This window comes from Physeter macrocephalus, chromosome 21, assembly GCF_002837175.3.
Source record: "Physeter macrocephalus isolate SW-GA chromosome 21, ASM283717v5, whole genome shotgun sequence".
Lineage (NCBI taxonomy): Eukaryota > Metazoa > Chordata > Mammalia > Artiodactyla > Physeteridae > Physeter > Physeter macrocephalus.
In genome coordinates, this window is record NC_041234.1 from 83,419,785 (window position 1) to 83,442,257 (window position 22,473).

A 22,473-nucleotide genomic window follows, 5' to 3' on the forward strand; every position below is an offset into this window, starting at 1 on the left:
ACACACACACACACACACACACACACACATACACATATATATACATGTATATACATATATTTTATTTGGCTTTAAGATATATATATGTATAATATATATGTATATAATATATATGTGTATATATTTAATGATTTGAGGGAAACATGCCATATGTTCAAAAATCAACTTTTCAAATTATTAGAGGAAACAACCTTTTGTCAAATGCTTATTGTGAGAATGCTCCATAGAATTCTGTTTCATTTTCATGGCTATTATAGTTGTAGGAGATAGATGATCTGTTAATGCAAGAGTATGAGTCGAGACTGCTGGACTCATGGAATGCAGAGTCCAGAGGAGCGGTCAATAAACATAGCTTTGCAATAAACCTGTTATAAGCTGTGCCTCTCCAGACTCAGGTGAGGAGTTTTAGTTGCACTGGGGAAACTGAGACAGCTTACTAGAGTCATCAACATTTTATTACCCAATGAGATGGCTATTCCTGTTTGCCCTGAAGATCTACACTCTACCTTCCCTAGATCTGTGCCTTGGGAGGCTGACCTTCACGGATGGTACTGTCTAGGCTCCCTTTCCCTCTGTCTTCCAGTTATATTTGGTCACTGGGAGGCACAAGCAGGAGATGGGAGAGCACGAGAAGGATGAGCACAGATTGTTTATTTCTCCCATGCCCTCCCTCCTTGGCTATATTTCTGGCAATGGCATTTCTCTATAATCTTAGCTCCCACTGGGCAACTGTTATTCCATGGCTCCAGGTCGTACAGGGTTGAGAAGGATGGGCACAGATTGTTTATTTCTCCCATGCCCTCCCTCCTTGGCTATATTTCTGGCAATGGCCACATTTCTCTATAATCTTAGCTCCCACTGGGCAACTGTTATTCCATGGCTCCAGGTCGTACAGGGTTCCAGTATTACCATTCCTCCTTTACCCTTTGGGACTAGGGGTGGTAACAGCTTTGTGCTGGTTGCTTCGCCCTGCACTGTTGTTTCCCTCAACCCTGATTGCATCCTTTAAATAAACCCTTCACTTAACTCTATTTAGTCGACCCCTTCAGGTGGAGTGTCTATTTCTTCCTGGGATCCTAATCACCATTTTAAAATGTCCCGGCCAAGTTTGCTAGGGGTTATCTCTCCACTGGGTAACAGAGATGAGTTAAGACAAGGCAACAGGCGGGCTCAGTACTAGGGATTTTCCTTAGTCCTGGGACCTTGGTTCTGCCCTTTCTGGGTAGAGATAATGACTTTACATATGTGTGTGCCAGCTCTCCAAGGGAATGCAGCTCTTTGAGGGAGAAAACCACGGTTCTATATAATCACAGGGGATTGAACACACAGAATAGGTGGATCTGCTGTATTCCAGAAAAGCAATGTTCCTCAGAACCCAGAGTGCAAAGGAAAAGCTTCCATTTGGTGAGTGGTACGTGGTCACTTTGAAGATATAAACCTGGTGTGTTCATTTATGAGTCTCCAGGCGGGGAAATGTTTGAGATTGACTCCATGGGAAAAGCTAAACATAAATTGCAAAGGACAACTTGAAAACTTCTGCTTCCAACTTATTTGAACTGAAAACATTGGCTCAGCCTACATTTCTTGTGGGTGCCAACAGCCCAACTCACAGCTGTGATATCGTTAAAAGCCACAGCCCTGCCACCCCTCGTCCACGTTGTTTTAATGCTGAATATCTTGATGACTGCTTGTTTGTTCACTCTCAACTGGTGGCCATGCCCCTTAGTGCACAGACTTGGATGTTCTTGCTCATTCATGTGGAAAGTGTCTACATGACAGCAGAAATGGAGTTCTGGGACCAAAACCAGTGACACAGATGTGAGCAGTCCGTCAATATTAAGAGGGGAAACCAGATTTGTGCAGTGATCCAGTTTAGTAAGAGGTGTTTTGGGGAAGCTGTTCGTTTTAGCCAAATGGCTTAATAAAGTGCTGCTGAAAGTTGGGCAAAATAATTAGTCTGACTGGGGCAAGGGTATCTGTGTTTTCCTCTGTCTGAGGGAGTCTTGCCAGTCTGAGAACTGCTGCTTCTATAGGCACTAGAGGTTGGAGTCAGTCCCCCCAATATTTCTGGAGTTCCTACTCTATGCTGAATTTAGCCCTGGGGTCTCTGAGGCCTCTGAGAGGAGCAGGAGACAGGCTCTGTGCTTTCAAGGAGATATAGATAAGGCTATCATACAAGACAGTCAATAAATACCATGCACCATATGTAACAAGGAGCTAGAGTGCGTGGGACAGACACCAAAGACTCCTGGAAGAATAGAGATGGAAAGGAGAGGTAAGCTGTCAACAGGAGGTGTTCATGAATACGTCATGAATAGCTGGAAGAGAGGGAGGGAACAGGGGATAATAATTTCTTAGAGTAAGTGAGGCTTGGAGCCTGAAGCTAAAGCGATTGAAAGTCAAAAGAAAAAATGTACAACCTTAGGTCAAGGGAAGGGCCATGCGAAGGACCAAGGGAATGGGGACTTCTACTGGGAACAGCGCACTCATTTGGAGGAATCTGGACAGCTGCAACTCATTCTCCCAAGCAACGAAGCCCTCAAAGAGAAGTGGTCAATTTCTAGAAGTCCTCTGGCTCTGTTGGCCACAAGTTGGAGGCAGAAGTGTCCAGCTGGACTCTGGGGTGGGTTTCAGCTCAGAACCGGAATCAGCCTCTGCTTCAAGGGATTCATTTCCTTCCAGCCCCCATTAAAAAAGAGACTACAGGAGGAAGGGTATAGTACTGTTGCGAGCTTCAAATCCTCCACTCATCTCTGGTGAAGCCGGCTCCGCAGGATGAATGGAAGAGGTGGCCTCCAGTTTGCTAGTTTCCCTCACCCATTGGTTCCCGCAAGATACACATTCTGAGTGGAGACTCTGGATGACGTGGTCATAGAACACAGCCATGAGAAAACGCCAGGAGATGGCGTAAAAGGGTGGCCAACCCCATCCACTTATTTCCCCACTGACCCCTTCCTGGGCATTTTGCAGACTCTGCAGTTGAATAACAGGCAGAAAGATGATGGCCGATTTGTTGATACATATAACAAATACAAGGTAAGTGAGCCTTCTATTCTCCAAATCCACAAATGTATACGAGATCTGGGGATAAAGTGAATCAGATGATAATACCTTTGAGGGCAGAGCCATATGCCTTTTTTGTATTCCCATAGTAGAGTGCTAGCACATAGCGGGTACTCAAGAAATACCTATAGATTGGCACAAAGAAATTCGAACCCCCTTAGCTGATACTAGATGATTATGTAGTGTAACACAAGAAGCTGTTAAGTCAAGAGTTTACCAAACTGCTTTGATATGATTCAAAAGAACCCCTTAAAGGTTGTTTGAAAGATAAAGGCATGAGGTAGGACTTCCCTCAAATGGAGGAGTTCCATTTTTTCCTGTTCTATATATGCTGAGCTTCTACACAAGATTTGGTTCTTCTCTTAAGGTTGAAAACCACTGCTAGAGGCAAACACAGTCCAGGCTAAAGATTAAATATATAGAGAAGTGCTGAAGGATATAACTAAAAAGTGATAGCAGTAAGTTCCAAATACTGTATCTTTTTTTTTTTTTTTTTTTTTTTTTTGTGGTATGCGGGCCTCCCTCTGTTGTGGCCTCTCCCGTCGTGGAGCACAGGCTCCGGACGCGCAGGCTCAGCGGCCATGGCTCACGGGCCCAGCCGCTCCGCGGCACGTGGGATCCTCCCAGACCAGGGCGCGAACCCGACTCCCCTGCATCGGCAGGTGGACGCGCAACCACTGCGCCACCAGGGAAGCCCAAATACTGTATCTTAAAGGCTGGAGAAATGTTACCATGCAATCTCCAGTGGCAGGATAAGTAGGGATATTGGGTGAAAATGGAGAAACTAAGGGATTGGGCTGGATGGAATGGGAAAAGGAGATGTCTGCAAGCTCCAGACTCCCCACTTATCTCCAGCAAAGCCACTTCCTCAGGATGAATGAAAGAGGCTGTCTCCAAGTGATCTTAGGAGTAGCCACTTTGTAAAAACCATCAACAAAGCAAAATAACAACCTAATGAATGGGAGAAGATATTTGCAAATGATATGACTGATAAGGGGTTAATATCCAACATATATAAACAGCTCATACAACTCAATATCAAAAAAACAAACAACCCAATTAAAAAATGGGCAGAAGAACTGAATAGACATTTTTCCAAAGAAGAAATGCAGATGGCCAACAGGCACATGAAAAAATGCTCAACATCACTAATCATCAGGAAATGCAAATCAAAACCACAATGAGGTATGACCTCACATCTATCAGAATGGCTGTCCTCAAAAAGAACACAAATAACAAATGTTGACGAGGATGTAGAGAAAAGGGAACCCTCCTACACTGTTGGTGGGAATGTAAATTGGTGCAGCCACTGTGGAAAACGGTATGGAGGTTTCTCAAAAAAATAAAAATAGAACTATCATATGACCCAGCAATTCCACTCCTGGGTATATATCCGAAAAAAAAACAAAAACACTAATTCAAAAAGATACACGCACCCCAATGTTCATAGCAGCATTATTTACAATTGCCAAGATATGGAAGCAACCTAAGTGTCCATCAACAGATGAATGGATAAAGAAGACGTGGTATATATATACTACAATGGAATACCACTCAGCCATAAAAAAGACCGAAAATTTGCCATTTAAAGCAACATGGATGGACTTGCAGGGTGTTATGCTAAGTGAAATAAGTGAGACAGAGAAAGACAAATACTGTACGATGTCAATTATATGTGGAATCTAAAAAATACAACAAACTAGTGAATATAACAAAAAAGAAGCAGACTCACAGATATAGAGAACAAACTAGTGGTTACTGGTGGGGGAAGGGAGGGGCACTATAGGGGATGGGGGAGTGGGAGGTACAAACTATTGGGTGTAAGACAGGCTCAGGGATGTATTGTACAGCACAGGGAATATAGCCAATGTGCTGTAATAACTGTAAATAAAAAGCAACCTTTAAAAATTGTATTTTAAGAGTTAAAAAAAAAAAACAACTAAAGGGAAATTCACTCTGAAATAAGGCTGAAGAGAAGAAATTATTGAAATTAAATGTATTAAGGTATCACTAAGTATTTTTCTATCTAATTTCATGTACCCTCTAAATTTTCTTATAATGAGGATGTATGTGCTCTAATGTGGCCCTGTCTTCACACCAGTCCCTCATCCCCAGTGAAAGCTCCCCTCAAGCCATAAGACCTAACTCATTTTGTCTAAGATACTGATGGTCTTTTATGCCTGCACATGTCTCTGCATCCCCCAACCATATGGTTTAGCTCTGCCCGTAACTGAATCCCAAGGAAACTGTGGGTGAGCACTGCCCTTTAAGCCTTACCACGCACATCTCAACACTTGACCCTGAGCATGTGTGCCTGAGACAGGATGTTGTTAAGGCCAAAGTGCTTGAGCTATGAGGCAGAACCTAGAGGTTGTATTAAAAATGCCTCTATGCAATGGATAAACAACAAGGTCCTACTGTATAGCACAGGGAACTATATTCAGTATCCTGTGATAAACCATCCTGGAAAAGAATATGAAAAAATGTATATATATGTGTAACTGAATCATTTTGCTGTACACCAGAAACGAACACAACCTTGTAAATCAACTAGACTTCAATAAAAGAAATTTCAAAAATGCTTCTATGAACACACTCACCGGAATCCCATTGATGCCAAGAAAGCCAGGAACTCCCATGGGACCCTGAAAAGAGGAGTAGGGAGAGGAATGTAAGAGATGATATAACTGATCTCCATTAGATGAAGTGGGTTTGGCTTCTGAAGATAAGGTCTCTTGGGCAAACGATGCTTCTTATTAAATAGACCAGGTGCAGTTCCTGCTTATTCCTGAGTAGTGGGTTTCTATCCCCTGCTGGCCCACTGAATTATTCAAACACGCCAGTCATACCCTCCCTCGAGAATCAAGGGGGCACTCACCCTGTTGACATGACAAAAGTCTGCTTCTCACAGCCCCTCTGGCTCATTCTGTTCCAGAGCGCAAGCCCTGTGTGGCCCTGCATGAGATGTGATGTCCTCCTCCCCCGTGCTGTGAGTGTATGTGACTAATAAACCTGTTGTTGATCTCTTCTGTCCAGTGTCAGGTGTCATGTCTTTGGCCATCCCCAGGACCCTAGAGTAGGAATCCCTCCTTCACCAATGGGGTGAATAGGAGGTGATTAAAATTGGCAGATAACATAAACTGAACTGCTAACCTCAGTCAGCCAGCCACCATGACATGACCAATCTTTCCTGCATCTCTTTCCCTATATTTGTGGCCCAGCTGGTTTCCAAACATTCTGACCGCTTGCATCCCGTTCTCCTTGCTTGGATTCCTTTGCTGCCCTGTTGATTGGCCTTCTGACCCATGCCCAGTTCAAACCCACATGACTTCCCACCACTGTCATCCCACTTGTCTAGCAAATAGCTTATACATGCAGTTTCTGACTTGCTGGCTATGGGAATCTCTCCAAAAATGGGCTGTAGCAGCACAACACCCAGCCTGTCTCTTATTAAAGTATGTAGCCTGGCACCACGGTATTTGGGATTAGTATTCTTTCCATAAATAAACAGACCTGAGATTTAGAACCTTTTACCTTCACACTCACAGCCCATGAGTCAAAGGAAAAATCAAGCTTTGGTGTTCTTACCTTATCTCCTTTTGGTCCATACGGTCCCAGAGGTCCTGGGGAGCCCCTTTCTCCTTTCAACCCTGATAAACCACTAGGGCCAGGAAATCCTTGAGGACCCACTGGACCTTGAATTCCAATTGGTCCTGGTCGCCCCTAAAATGGACAGAGGAGTATGATTAGTCAACAGAGGACTTACCATCCCCGCTTCCCATTTTCCCATGCACAAAGAACACTGTCATCACTTCACTAAATAATTTTGGCTTAGAGACCTATGAAGCATGCCAAAGTTCCAGACATGGATCAGAACAGGCTATTTTAGGGGCTGCTAAGCTTATTTGGATAGAACATATTTTATAAGCACATTTAATAAGATTCATGTGCACCAGGATCCTTCAACTTTGTACTTCTTAGGAGATTAGTTATTCAGGCTGGATAATATTGTCCTCTTCCTAGTTAATGCTAGGCTATCCGTCAGGTTGTCAAAAGAGTGAAAGAACAGAACTCTGGAGAGCATCAGGACGTTTCCGAACCCATGTCCAAATGGCCAACCCACGGTTGGCCAACCCACGGTTGACCAACCTGTCAGCTTATCTCTGACGGCAGTTCCCAGAACCCCAGCACTGCAACTAGAAACAGACACTCACAGCGAACACACACACATTGTTTATTTGCTCCCTCTCTATGTCTCTCTTCTTCCCTTTACTCCTCCCCGCCCCTGCGCCCCCGCCATCTGTACAGTGTTGAATGTGTAAAATCCAAGAAGCCTGAGAATATCCATTAAGCATCAATTACGATAGCGAGAGGGAGTAGCCTGAGGATTTTGAATGCCCTGGTGATAAAGTGTCTGTAACAATTAAGTCTGAGAGTTCAGGCTGACATTTTCAAGCTGACTGAGCTAGAGAATTAACCCCAGTGGGTGCAACAGAGGCTGGCTAGTCTGTTTAGAACAAATCCCAGTAGGGACTGAATTTTCTTGGCAGAAAAATGAAAACCATTAGTAATGTGCATTAACTCTCAGAGAACACAACACCACATCAGGTAGAAAGCCTATTTTCATAAACACTTCCATCTCTGCCCCTTAGCCCCTTTCACCGACTGTCTGCAATTTCCTACAAACCTGTGCAAAACTCTGAGAAAAGTCCATTAAACATGCCCTTTAATATTCACCTTCAAGATTTACTTTTGAAAGGGCTGAGAAGAGGACAGATGCTTTATGCAGTGGTTAGAGTCACGTACTGGAGACGCAAGTGGCTGCCAGCTATGCGGGGCCTTCGGACTAAAATTGCCAGTGTCAATCAGGCCCACGAAGACCTGGGACTCTTGCAAAGAAGTAAAATATGCTCTTGCTAAGGAGATGCAATTATCCGCGGGTGCCACCCACCAATCAAACTTTCCCGACCCCTAACACGCAACCTACAGAGGGTGCTAGGCTGCAGAATGCTTAACAGGTTTATTTCTGGGAATGATGGGGTGGGAGGTTGACTTTTACTTTTTGTGCTCTTACCTCCTGTTGGTTGGACTTATGTTTACAATGATTCTCTTATTTATTACTCTTTTAAATTTTCACTGTATACACACACACACACACACACACACACACAACTCAAAAGTAAAAGAACAACACTTAAAAAAATAGTGCTGGGTTGTGGTTGAGGATTAACAAAGAAGTCTAAAATGTGGGCCTAGCTTTCAAGACTAATGTACAAAAAACCATTGCAAACGGTTTAAGTCCAGAATGGAGCAGCAGTGCTGCGGGAACACAAAGGCAGGGTTGGCCATGGAGGGTTTGTGGAACGCTTACATTCTGTCCACGGCTCAGGGGAGGCACGGGCCACACTGGAAAGGCTGAGTGGGCCCCAGCTGAAGCAGGCCTGGAAAGCAAGGTGGGGAAGTTGAAGACTTGATGTGGCAGGAAATAGGGAACCCTTAGAGGTTTGGGGACACAGGAGGGATGGGAGGAAGGCAGTGTTTCAGGGCTGAAACTCATCAACAAGTGTTCGGGAGAACCCGCGCGCGCGCGCGCGTGTGTGTGTGTGTGTGTGTGTGTGTGTGTGTGTGTGTGTGTGTGAGAGAGCATGAAGCCAGGGCAGCCTGCCTGAGGCTGGAACAAGGGAGACAGATAAGAACCAGCTGTTGGGGGAGGAAAGGACTGGTTGGTGGGAGAACGAGGGGCACGATAGGTTTGCCGAGACCATGTTATTACTAGCAAAGGAGATGCAGCCAGGGCACTGAATGCTTGACCCAAACCTGAGCCCTGCCCAAAGCTTTCGCACATCAAGGGAGGGGAGGGGAGAGCGTGATAAACCGTTGAACAGCTACTGAGAGGGGCAGACTGTGGCGTGGCCCAATTCCCATCTTGCTCACATCACTAGAGCCCGAGCAGTGCCTGGTGTGGGCATAGGGGCTGGCACACTCCAGCCCTGGTCTCTCGCCTTTGTGAGTGCACACTCAGCAAGAATAAGCAAAGAGACATAGGAGTGAGGCAATTCTCGGGCTGGATTTAACAGGAAATCTGATTCCATCCAGAAAAGGCAGGCTTCCATGGCCCGCTCCCTTGCTCTTGGCTGGGAGGGCAGGCTGAATTTACCATAGCCACACAGATGACTCCTCCATTCCAGTCGGAGAGCTTAAAGTGAGTCTCTGAAAGAGCTCATGGATTCTTTGAATTTGAATTCTTTTTCCAAAGGGGCATTTGAAACGGTACCCCTTGGAGGAAGGCGGACTTCTGGGCTGGTCCCGGCTAGAAACCTCTCAGACAGAAGCAGGGCCTGAGGGATGTCTTAAGGCCTCTGAGGTGCTGTTGGCCCCGAACTTCCTCCTTAATGTGGTGCCAGGCCCTTCTGGAGCCTGCAGTCCTAGGATACGAGACAAGGAGGCTTCCTATCCACTGAGGCCCTTTCTTTCATACAGTGGCACAGAGCACCATGAACAGACGAAGATGGCAAAGAAAGGAATTGAGAGAGACATTTCTTTCTTGGGCTGTTCCGTCAGCCATCTCTAGCTATGCTTACTCTGTGCGTATAGCTGTATGATCTTTTCCCCCCTCCTCCAATGCATAGGCTTTCTGTCACCGTGCCCAGTGTACTGACGCTTAATACTAAATCAATGATGAAGTGCTTTTTTTGGTTTGTTCGCTTGTTTTCCTCCAAAGAAGCTATCGGTGGCACTTTTCGTAATGGCCAGCAGAGGGCAGTGTGAGAACATAGCGGCTACAGATAAGCAGGTGGGTGGGTGGGCCTCTCCCTCTCCCACTACAGAGAAAAAGAAATCAAACCAGTGTCAGAGAAGTCACGGAATGTTGGAGCAAGAAGGGCCCTTAGAGACCGTTCCATCCAGGCTCTAGTTTATACACAGGGGGAAAAAGGAGGCCGAGAGAACGGGAAGGACTTGGTTAGGTCACGTAGCTTGTGAGGAACAGCGTGGGACTCAAACTAGACCACCCGTTGCCAGTGTGTGGCTCCCTCCCTGTTTGCCAGTGGCAGATGTCCTGGGGGGGTCCTTGAGGCTGCCCCCCCTAACCCCAGGCCCGCCCCTGGGACTGTCCTCAGTCCCAGGGCTGCAGTAGCCAGATGCTCACACATCATTTCTCTCTTCCTAACTGATCATTTCACAGAACCAATCTGAAACATCACCACTGTTTGGACTGCCAGCAGAATTTCAGTGGGCTTGGACCAATGCCCTGCCCTGATACATGTCATTTATTTTGGCAAATAGACCCAGACAGGGCAGAAGGGACTCCTCCAAGTCTTTCCAACAAGCTCTCCTGCCTCCATCTGCTTGGTATTTTAAATACGCACGCCAGGGTCTAATTCTCAAGAGAGTGAGCTGGGACTTGAGCCTAAGGCCCAGGCTGGCTGCCTCCTGCTGACCACAGTGGGTTAGGGTCAGCGTGTAGTGGGGTTTTTTTTAGATAATGCTTGGGACAACATTGGCTTTTTTTTTTTTTTTTTTTTTTTTTTTTTTGCGGTACGCGGGCCTCTCACTGTTGTGGTCTCTCCCGTTGCATATAGTCACATTGGGGGTTAGGGCTTCAACGTAACGAATTTGGGGGGAACAGAATTTGGTCCATAACATCTTTTTTTTTTTTTTTTTTTTATACTTTTGGCTGTGTTCGGTCTTCGTTGCCGCGCTCGGGTTTCTCTAGTTGCGGCGAGTGTGGGCTCCTCTTCGTTGAGGTACACGGGCTTCTCACCGCGGTGGCTTCTGTTGTTGTGGAGCACAGGCTCTAGGTGCGTGGGCTTCAGTAGTTGTCACACGCGGGCTCAGTAGTTGCGGCTCTCAGGCTCAGTAGCTGTGGCTCGCGGGCTCTAGAGCACAGGCTCAGTAGTTGTGGTGCACGGGCTTAGTTGCTCCGCGGCATGTGGGATCTTCCTGGACCAGGGCTCGAACCCGTGTCCCCTGCATTGGCAGGCGGATTCTTAACCACTGTGCCACCAGGGAAGTCCCCAGTGTGTAGTTTAATTTCACCTTCGATCAGGCCACACCGGAGCCCCAGCCCCAGGTAGCTGGGGTAGCTGACCCAGAAATGGGCCTGCATATAAAGTAGTACACATATGCAGAAATAGCATCTAAGAACCTTAACAGCACATGCCTCCAACCATGTAGAACTATGAAACTAAGAGGGGAATGACCTTTCATTACGAAGCCCATTTCTGCCATTTTATCCCTCCCTCAAGGTTCCAGTGTCCTTCTCCCATAAAATTAAAATTTAATCTTAAGGAAGAATCTGAAATTCATTCCCACTGAGGCATAAATGACTGACAACAACTTAGAGCTTTACTTCTCCCCAGGGGATTCGTATTTTAATGGAGAGCAAAGTGTTAAGCTAGGGGATGCAAATGATATTTATGAAGCACAGAAGGGAAAAGCAGTGTGCACAGGCTTTCTTAAGGATCTGGCTATACTGCAGGAGGTGGTGGAGTGCTGTTAGGTGGTACCATTGTGCAGGCTCTGGAGTAGGCCAGACCTGGAGTCAGATCGCAGTGCCATTTAATAGCTATGTGACCTTGGGCAAGTGACTTAACCACTCTGAGTTTCTAAGGGCTCCAAGAAATAATAGCTCTAGTGTAGGGTTATTGGGAGCATTTGAGTCAGTGAATGTAACACATCTGGTAGATAGCATGAACGTAATCTGTTTCCTCTCTTCTTTAAGGCATGTTTATGGTAAAATGGAGACGTTATAATTGGGTACTTAATGCTCCTTCTCTTAAGTATAAGTGGGCAATGCAGACAACATTGTGAAACTCTCTTTGGGGCAGAGATGTGTGCCCAGGAATGAAGGGGCACTCCACATCTGTGAGAGTATTTCCCCTCTTAGCACTGATGTCCTGGATCTCTTGGGCACTCAGCTCTTCAGGGTCTGCTCATTCTCCTCAAAGGGACCTCATCTACAAGCTAATGACTCCCCAGTCTGAACCTCCAGGCCAGATTCCTCTTCTCAGTGTGCCAGATCCTTATAGCCAATGGCTTACCAGACCTCTCCACCTGGCTATTCCAACTCAGACTCAACAAGACTAAAGCTGAACCCATCATCTTTTCCCCAACCTCATTCCCCAAACCAGATCCTTCCTCCTGAGTTAATGGAACTAACTCTGTAAATAGCAGTCCATCTACAAAGCTGATAAAGCCCCAAACCCAAGGGTCCTCCATGACCTTTCTCTTTCTCTCATCTTCTACATCCAATTCACCAGCAAGGACTGTCAATTCCACCTTGAAAATATAACTGAAACCTGTCCATTTTTCTCTGCCTCCATGGTCTTAGTTTAGGACTTCCTCGTCTCTCCCCTAGAGTGTTGCCACAGCCTCCCAATTGGTCTGCCATTCTCCAGTCTAGCTTTAGTCTCTCCCAGCATCCTGCCTCAGGGCCTGTGTACATGCCTTTGTTCTCCTGGCTAGCTCCTATTTATCATTCAGGCTCCAAGCAAGATATCAGCTCTTCCAGGGAAACTTTCATGATTACCCCCCTCCACAGAATGGGCTAGATTGCCTATTTGTGTCCATACCCCTACCCAAGAGATTGAACTCCTTGAAGACAGGGCCTGTGTCTTACTTCCCACTGAATCACTTGTGCTAACTACAGTGCCTCATACACAGTGGGTGCTCAGTAAATGTTTGCTGAATGGAGAAATGAATGAATGAATACACACACCAAGAAGCCAGAGGGCCAGGTGTATCAATATCTTCTTTGGAAGTCTGGATGGCTGCACTAGAGTAGGAGCAAGAAACATCTGATCACAGAACAACAGAAAAGAGAGCTGCACCAGACTGAGGCAATCATCCAGTTCAGGATGGAGAAGTTGAAGCCCAGAAAGGGAAAGGGACTAACTCAAGTTCATACAGTATCACCTCTGGACACATCACAAGTGGAAGGGAGTGGATGGGGCAGCAAGACCAGAGACGGGGAACCCAGTGAGGAGGTTGTGATCTCTGGGAGAGAAATAATGGTGACCCGAACTAGGTTCATGGCAGTGAAGACAGGGACAAGATGGATTTAAGGGGTATTTCAGAGGCTAAAAATGATAGGACTTGATGCTAGATTGGAATTGGTGGGTAAGACAGGGAGGTGTGAAGGAGGACTCCCAAGTCTCTCGATTGGGCGACCAAGTGGATCTCTTCACTGACATGAGGAAGCTTAGGGGAGCAAGTTTTGGGTGGAAGATGAGGCGTTCACCTCTGGAGAGGTGGGGATTAAGATAACCTTCGGACCATCTTGGGAGATGTTCAGCACCTGTTTCTGTCACTAGACTGGAAAGTCTGAGAGGGCAGGGGGCTCAACTGACTTTGTTTGCCCTGGTATCTCTGAGAGAGGCAGTGTCTGGTGTGCAGCAGACCCTCAAAACATAATTGTGTGGAAGAAGCACAATTGTGGAATGAATGAAAATACAGAATTAAATATGCACGTGGGAATCCTTGAGAAGGCCACTTTCAAGTCTCACTAGGGGCAAAATGAGATGAAAAGACTTTGCTGCCATCCCGAAAAATTCCTTGTGGCCTTTGGGAAAAGGGGAGCAGAAATCCCTGACCTCCAGCCTAGGGACCAGGTGGCTTGACTTCTACAATTTGTCCCTACTTTTCAGCTGGAGTCCCCATCTCAGCTATGAGGCCAGGGCGGAGGGGGTGTAAGAACTTAACAGATTATCTGGCCTAAGTAGCTGGGCTCTCTCCCTAGCCATGAACTGTGTGGTAAGAAGGAAACTAACGATGATACCCCCCCAAGGGCAGATTACTTAAGAAACTTCAGAACACTATCCCTTTCACCATTCTTTTGGAGCATCACAATACACCTGTGAAGTAGGTGGAGGGCACCAAGCTACAAAGTGGTTAGCCAAAGAGGCTGGCTAATTTCACACAGCTGGTCAGTGGCAGAGTGAGTATCAGGGCCTCCCCATCAACTCTGTGCTCCTGCTGTTGCGACAAACGGAAACAGCCATCCATACAGCCCTACAATCCAGTCTCCTAGTAACAGCACTAATGGGCTAGCGCTGTCTGCAGAAGTAAATAAGGGAGAAAGAACACCGGCAGGTGAAGAAGAGGTCTAAAGTCGGCAGATAAAGACTCATATTATACAGATATACGGATCCATTTGGTGGCCCAGGAAGCCCTGGTTCAGCTTGATAATGTTAGCATCATCTACAATTTGCCAGCACAGCCAGTGACCCTTCCCATCTTCCAAAACAAACAAAAAAAAATAGGTGATTGGTGTCTACCAAAGAGCGAACCCCCCAAATTCTCAGTGTCTGCCATAGCTGAGAAGCAGTATCAGAGTCTCGCCCTCAACACCCAAATGAAAACACATTTATTTTCTAGTTCTTAAGCTATAATCAGTGTTTGAAGCAGCCAGCCCAGTCATGAAGACATGCATCTACATGTTTTGTTTGCAAAGACACACACACCCATCCCATTGGCTGTTGTCAGCATGTTTAAATTTTTGGAAAGACACCTCCCAGAGTGCTAACATTTAACTCTTGCTGGGCAAGGCTTTGCAGCCCTCCCTTCTACCCGTTTATTCACATTTCTCTTCTAAAACATAATAATAACCTTCTTTTCACCAAACACACACTAAGTGCCGTCTCACTTAACCTGTCTCCTTTAATCCTCTAAACAGCCCTAACAGGTGGGTATTAGCTGCATCTTACAGATGAGGAAACTGAAATATAGACAGGGTAAGGATTTTGCTTGAATTCACACAGTAAGCAACTGGTGAAGCCAATTTTGGTGATACCAAAGCCTCTGCTTCTTCTACCAAGCTTATATTGCCTCTCTGCATTGAATAATGCTCTGAAAGTATCAATAGAAACACAAACCCACTTGAAGAGGGGCAGTGAGAGCTACTCTGGGCAGAAACTATTTTCATTTTCATTGATACCGGAACAAGTTATCTCAATTTTCCCAATCTTTTCACTGGAACAGGTACTATTTAATAGAAACCCGCTTAACAGAATTAATAAATTAAGTCATAAAAGGCACTTCAAGGGATAGCATATCCTAGACCTTAAAAAGATGGAAGATTCCTTCTTGTTCCACAATTAAAGTGGCCTTATTGATTGGTCTGTGGGCAATGGACAGTTTACTAGGTTCTCGTAGACAAATTCTGATGTGCCACGAGGCCCTAATGCTAGCATATTCAATTAGGGGTGGAAGGGGGAATACAGGCACAGTGTACTAATTTGATGATCATCGTGGTGAGCAGAAATTGGTAATTTTGTCTTTAAACATGTCGTATTTTCCCTTGCCCTTGGGGAATGCTAATAATTGTTAAAATAGGATGAAGCAGAGATGTCTGCTAGATAGAGGCAAATAAGTTGATGAAGAATTTTCAGGTCTCCCTTTTCTCTATAACATGTTCCTAAAACTACATCAGAAAGAAGAAAAATCTTTTCTTTTGTGATAATAGTATAATTGGGATGGTCAAGAACCCCAAATCAAATGAAACTGGAAATATGACGAATAGTTGGCCACAAAAATAAAAACAGAACAACCAAACACCTCTGTCACCATTACAAATGGTTGAATGAGTCCCCATAGCCCTTCAAATATACATGCAGACTATACAAAGAGCCCCACTGTACTATAAAGTGTGTGCTGAGTTTCCAGACTGCATGGGAAAATAAGTACAGCTCTATCTACTTAGGATGAATTTAACCTAAAACTAATACACACGTTGGAAAAATTTGAAATACTTAACTTACCATAATTTTGTTTTCCTTAGAATTTGAAGGGCAACTTGTGTATGATTTGATGGCACAAGTCTCTTAAGAAAGCCTTCTAGTCAACAGAAAATTCGCCTGTTTAAAGCAGAATCATAGGATTAAGTTTCTATTTCCTGCCCTCACTTTCTAACTGTGTGATCTTGAGAAAGCCAATTCATCGCTCGGCCTTAGTTTTCTCATCAGCAAAATGGGGATATTACTTGCCCTACCTATGTCTATTTCCTGAATTGCTTTGAGCATCAGTTGAGACAATGTATGTGAAAAGGGGCTGAGGGTTCATTCCAGGGACTAAGCTTTGCTTTGGGGGAAAAAAAAAACCCTAGTAACCAAACTCCCAGTTTTCAAAAACCCCTGTTTGCTGGGCTCATAGGGCAGTAAGCTCTTAAATAAATACAGGCTCATGAGGAGGAGATTTCAGTAGACAAAAAATTGAATGAAACAAGAAGCAGAATGTAAAGCTGTGAAAGGTAGGAGCAAATTGACGGTCCAGCACAGGGTTGTCATTATAGTTTAGAAAGGATGTGGACCTACCCTCTTATCCTATTATCGTAGTTTAAAAATATGTGGTTTACAATGTTCATTGCAGCTCTATTTACAATAGCCAGGATGTGGAAGCAACCTAAGTGTCCACCAACAGATGAATGGATAAAGAAGATGTGGCACATATATACAATGGAATATTACTCAGCCATAAGAAGAAACGAAATTGAGTTATTTGTAGTGAGGTGGATGGACCTAGAGAGTCTGTCATACAGAGTGAAGTAAGTCCGAAAGAGAAAAACAAATACCGTATGCTAACACATATATGTGGAATCTAAAAGTAAAAAAAGGTTTTGAAGAACCTGGGTGCAGGACAGGAATAAAGAGGCAGACGTAGAGAATGGACTTGAGGACACGGGGAGGGGGAAGGGTAAGCTGGGACGAAGTGAGAGAGTGGCATGGACATATATACACTACCAAACTATAGCTAGCTAGTGGGAAGCAGCCGCATAGCACAGGGAGATCAGCTTGCTGATTCACTTTGTTGTAAAGCAGAAACCAACACACCATTGTAAAGCAATTATACTCCAATAAAAATAAATAATAAATAAATAAATAAAAATATGTGGTTTATTTTAAAACACATGGTTTAATTACAGCCTGGAGCCAATCTTGTTTTCTTTTCTTTTTTCTAGCAAACCATAGCCATGGTTTCATAATTACAAAATCAAAGTGAAACAGGTCTTGCCAGAAATTCACTTTACAGCAATTTTTGCTGTAGTGTACCTACTCCATTAGAAAAGGGATACCTCTGGCATTTTTCTCTGACATAATAAATTACCCATCATTGATATACCACACAACCTTTGGTCCAGTACTGAGCTGGTGTGAGCCGATTGCTTCTGGATCAGTGTTGGCTTCCCCAAGTCTCTGGTGAGAAGCCCTCAAGTTTTGGGAGTGGAAGGTAACAGGGAGTGGCCACTTACTGCTCCTTAAACAGGAGGAGAAAAAGGAGGATAGGATCAAAGAAATCTGCTAGGACCCCATTGCCCAAGAACTCAGGGAGCTCTGAAAGGGCAGGGGAGGGCAGGGGAGGGAGAGGAACAACTTGTAGAGTCTCCCTGCTGTTCTCCTACAGGCCCTCACCCCTGCATTCATTTAGAACCAGAGGAGCATTCACTTCCACACCCACGCAGATAAAGAGCTAGGCATTCCAACCCCCAATACACATGCCCACAGGCACAGGAGTCTGCTAAAATGGTAGGGCTGGCTGGTACTCTGGCTTAGCCTACCCTACACCTCCCAGCCAGCCATGGATTTGAATTCAAGAAGATGGGATGACTTACAGCTTCCCCTGCTGGCTGTATGCAGTAGTCTCTATGGACAAGTCCAGTCATCCGCACAGACATGCACAGGCCGAAAAGGAGAGGGGAAGGGGGTCTAGAGGGCGAGAAGCTCCACATTTCTGATATCTTTTCCTTTTATGTGGTGGACAACGGGAAGCTGAGATGAAATCAAGCTCTGTGTGCAACAGGAAAGACGGGCTGTGCTGGCGGAGGCTGCTGTGGTATAGGTGACGAGTAGAAGCTCCAGAGCTATTAGTGGCATCAGAAACAAGCTGCAAGCTTGCTTTGGAGAGGCGCTTCAGATTTCAATTGTGTTTGCACATCCACGACTCCATTGATTGTTCAGAATAACCCCATCCTCAAAGTACTAGAGAAGTAATTGAGCCCAGAAGTGAATTAACTTGTCCGTGGCCACACAGCTTCTGAGCAGCAGAGCCAGACCTTCTCAGTCCCAGTCTGGTGCTCTTTCTGTTACTCCCTTTATAAAGAGACAGGTCAATTCTGGGTCCAAAATTCCCACAAAAATATCATGTAATTCCACCCAAAGCCCTGGATCTAGAGCTTATTGAATCCTTTTGACTCTTCCCTTCATCCGTCTTGCTGCCCAGCGGCACACTTATTAACCAATTAAGTCGATGCACAAAGGACAGAGAACTCAAGTCAATCTACGTCGTCCCTTCATAACTCATCAATTGAGAAAACAGCTGTGGAGCGCCTACTGTGCGCCAGCCATGGTGCCACATGTTGGGAGCACGTAGATGAAGGTAACACAGTCCCTGCCCTTGAGGCGCTCGCTCTCAGTCCAGGTCAGAGAGACTAGTTACGTACACACATGAAAATACCATAAGGCAGAGGAAGGCAGAAGGGATAGGATTCTGAACCCAAGGGCCGTCGATAGGTCTGTCTTGAAGATAGAGGAGCGCGTTTTATCCCTCCAAACTAGAGAGTGGAGAAGGATGCATAAAGAAAAGGAGCCAGGATGAGTTTTGGTAAGAAAGAGGCAAGTGGAGAAAGTCCATTTCAACTTGACCTCAGTTTTCTCAATAAATGCAGGAAGTGAGGTTGCAGGTAGAGAGTGAGGGTATTTGAGGTTGAGGACGACTGGCAAAGGGCGGGGAGGAGATGCTGTGGAGGCCATGGCAGGAAGTCAATTGTTAGAAAAGTGTGAAGGGCTGCCAAGCAGCTCTGAGGGCTCTGCCGACACTAGAGAACGTACTTTTGTTGGGGAGGCTTCCTCAGACAGTACTTGGCAGCCCAGAAACAGGAGCTGGCAAAGCAGGTAGCGGGGTTTTCCAGGGTTGGATGCTGGCACATACATCAGAAGTACGGGGGGTGAGGGGGAAGGGTGGGTCCAACAGGAGAATATGAAAGCACTGTTGACACAGCCGATCTTGGGGGCCAGGCTGGAGAGTGAGCCGGAGGGGAGCTAGCCATTCCTGATAAACAGATGATTTCCTAGACCATTTGGGCCTGGCTCCAAGGGAGAAGGCTGGACTATAGCTAGGAACTATGCACAGCATTTAGTACTTGAGTCAAGGCTGTCAAGACAAATCTGGAGCCAGAGAGAGCAACCTGGTGATCCAAATGTGGAGAAATCCACCAGACCATTAGCGATGTCACGCCACATCTACACGACCTTGGTGTAGTATCCAATTCAAAGGGAGATGGTTTGGGCTGATGCAAAGATAATGGTGCCAAGGCCCAGGGCAGAGTCAATGGCATGTGTGTAGGGAAGCAGGTAGCTCCCATGTTCACAGTTCACTGAAGACATGTTTTGTCCGAGTTCTTGGTCCTCTGTACCTTCCCCACTGCAACAGTGTCATTTACATTTTTGTTATACTTCACTCTGCCCAACTATTCCCTTAGAGATAGGAGAAATGAAAGCGCTTTAAACAGCTTAAAACAATAATCTGGTTCCCAGAGAAAGCAGAGTTAGGGATAAATCAGGAGAGGATTCTGAGAGGAATCCAGGTGGAAAGTTGGGGAGGGAGGAAGCAGCAGCTGGAAAAGAAAGCAAAAGGAGCCAAACCCCAGGACCTGGGGGACAAAAGATATGAAAATGGAGCTGGCCTGTCCAGGGGCCTGGCCTGGGGAGGTTATCTGGGCAAGGAGCCCCATGGTCCCCCCCCTTACCTCTCCATCCATCACCACTTTTTTCATTCTCCGGTTTTATGAGGATTTTAAAAGCTTTTAGATCTGGTGCTGGCAATCTTTCAGAAAAAGTTAACAGAGAATTCTGCAGAGATAAAGCCCCCAGTGTAGCCAAGAGTAGCAACAATTGTCCCCTAAAGCTGAGTGGTAAACAGACCTTCAAGTGCTTTCCCCTTCAAGGCTTTGAGTGCTGCAGGTCCTTTGGCCTAAGAACCTAGCAGCTAATCACTTCTCTCAACTTGCTGACCGACAAAGAGAGGTTTCTTTGTTAGTCTAGTTTCAACCAGTCTCTGGAACCCAGGAGAAGGAAAAAAAAAAGTGGGGAGATGTAAAAGGGGGGCAGGGGAAAGCTCTAGTAAGTCATCTGGGAGAGGGACACTCTCCCAAAGGCAAAACAAAGGAGCATGATTAGGGGAAAGGTGGAAATCAAGGTACAGCAAGGCTAGCTTTCAATGAGCATGGCCAGGTAGGCTGCTCCAGGGCTCAGAGGAACCCTCCTATCTCTTGAGACCCTACTCCTGTAACTACCCTCTCTTCCCCTTCTATCTTCTGGACTGGTTGCTTTCTGTTGGTCTTCAAGATGTGCTCTCATCTGCTTGATGCTAAAAAAAAATAAAGAAAAATCTTTCCTCCGCTGCTCTGACCACTCCATCTCTCCATCACCCTTCCAGAACAAACCTCTTGATAGACATCACTCATTGCCGCCACTCTTCCTCTCCTACCACTCTCCCCACCCCGAGGCCATCTGGGCCGGCCAACTCTTCTGTCTCGAAAGTCCTCTCTGCAAAGTAACCAGTGATCCCTGCTAAATTCAAATCCCATAGGCCTTCCCTGCAGCTTTTGTCATTGCTAAACACTCGTTTCCCTTCCAAAACCCTCTCCTTGGCTTTCGTTGCTCTATACTCTGGACTCTCTAGTCTTCTATCATGTCGCCATCTTCTTTACTGGTCCCTTCCATTCTGTCCAGAGGCTCTTGCCTGTCTCTTGGTGATTTCATCCACCACCTACAGCTTCTACCACCTCCTCTATAAAGATGAGGCATCGCTCTAATTTATTTCTCAGGTCCTGTCAATTTCCCAAGTCCATGTCCACAGCACTATTATCGGTCCCCTTAGGGACCAATACCAAAGCTTATCTCAGTCCCTCCTTAGCTCTCCCCTGGATAATGACAACAGCGTCTGGAGTTCTCTCTGTGTCCAGTCAGACATTGCCGCAGTCTAACACTCTGGACAGTAATCTTCTGACGTTTGATCCTATTGCTTCCCCACTCAAAACTGTAAATCACACCCCATTACTTTCGCAACTAAACCCGTACTCCTTAACTGGGCATTGATGGCCCTTCATTCAGTTCCCTCCTGTTTTTGCAGGCTTATTTTTCCCCTTACCTGCCCTAGACTCCAAGTATAACAGTCTCCTCGCTGATTCTTAAATCCACCCTGTACTCTCTCACCACTGGGCTTCCAACCAAGTGGTTTCCTTGCCCAAAATACCTTTCTCTTCCAGAACTCTCTCCCAAGGTTCTAGCCATCCTTCAAAATTCAACTCAAATCTGACCTCTTCCAAAAAGACTTCTCGTATTTCCCTGCTTGGAGTTAACGTCTCCTTTTTCGTAACGCTTGAAACAACTTGTTTTGGTTTGGAATTCAGCTATAGAGAGCTGGGTTAGTCACACCCCTCAGTTCATGGCAAAACAGAATCATTAGTCCATATAAGGCCCCTCCTTTTATTTTTAAATTTTCCTTCATCCAAATCTCCACTCTCATCCTTGTCCCCTCACAGGAAATTTCTCGAATGTATTTGATGTCAGTCCAAGATATCCATCTAGATCTAGATCTACACCTACACCTACATGCACATCACCTACATCCACATCTATATCTGTCTCCTACCTTTGGTGTGTATGCGTGTATTTAAATTCAAGGAAATGTCACTGGGCTATAGAGAGATCATTCTATTTCTCCTTTCATGAGAACGTTTTTAAGATCTATGTTGGTATTTGCACAACTACTTTACTGCTCCTAATCCTTGTTAGTATGCATAGTATGCATTCAGCTTGCTTTCTATGTATGTTCCCCCACTGATGGACAACCTAGTTTGCCGCCAATCCCTTAACATAAATGAATCTGTGATAAACAAATGATTCTATGATAAATATCTTCATAAGGGTTCCATGTTAGAACTACAGAGAAGTTGGCCAGGATATGTACTCAGGAATGAGGTTGCTGGGTTGTAGGAATATATACAGAGTTACCATCAAAAAGTGCCACCATAGTGCTCTTCAAAACGCGATTCCAGTTTACACTCCCACCAGCAATACATGAGAATTCCTTTTCCCTCCCACATGCTCACAAACACTTGGTGTTATCTGACTTTTTAATTTTTGTCAATTGGATGAGTACAACTTGTTCTCTGTTATTTTAATTTGCATTTCTCTGAATACTAGAGAGATCGATCATCTCTTCATATGCCTGTTAGCCAATACAGTTTTCCCTTCTGTGGGGTGTCCATACTGTAAATGTGCTTTGCCCACTTGTCCATTGTGTTTTCTGCCTTTTTCTTGATAAGTTACCAGAGTCCCCCGGACATTCTAGATATCAATGCCTTATCAGTTTTAGACATTGCAAATACCTTCAAGTCTATCATCTGTCTGTTAA

At 45.4% G+C, this 22,473-nt stretch overlaps 1 protein-coding gene across 1 annotated transcript in view; it reads right to left on the bottom strand.

The window, feature by feature from the left end:
* COL4A6 (collagen type IV alpha 6 chain) overlaps positions 1–19,828 on the bottom strand; it is an 82,588-nt gene extending 62,760 nt beyond the window's left edge. The window contains exons 1-3 of the mRNA XM_024128062.3: positions 19,802–19,828; positions 6,652–6,786; positions 5,664–5,708 (exon numbers count right to left, since the gene is read on the bottom strand). Coding sequence (XP_023983830.1) covers positions 5,664–5,708; positions 6,652–6,786; positions 19,802–19,828 — 207 coding nt within the window. The remainder of the gene's footprint in view (positions 1–5,663; positions 5,709–6,651; positions 6,787–19,801) is intronic.
* Positions 19,829–22,473: the final 2,645 nt, after the last annotated feature.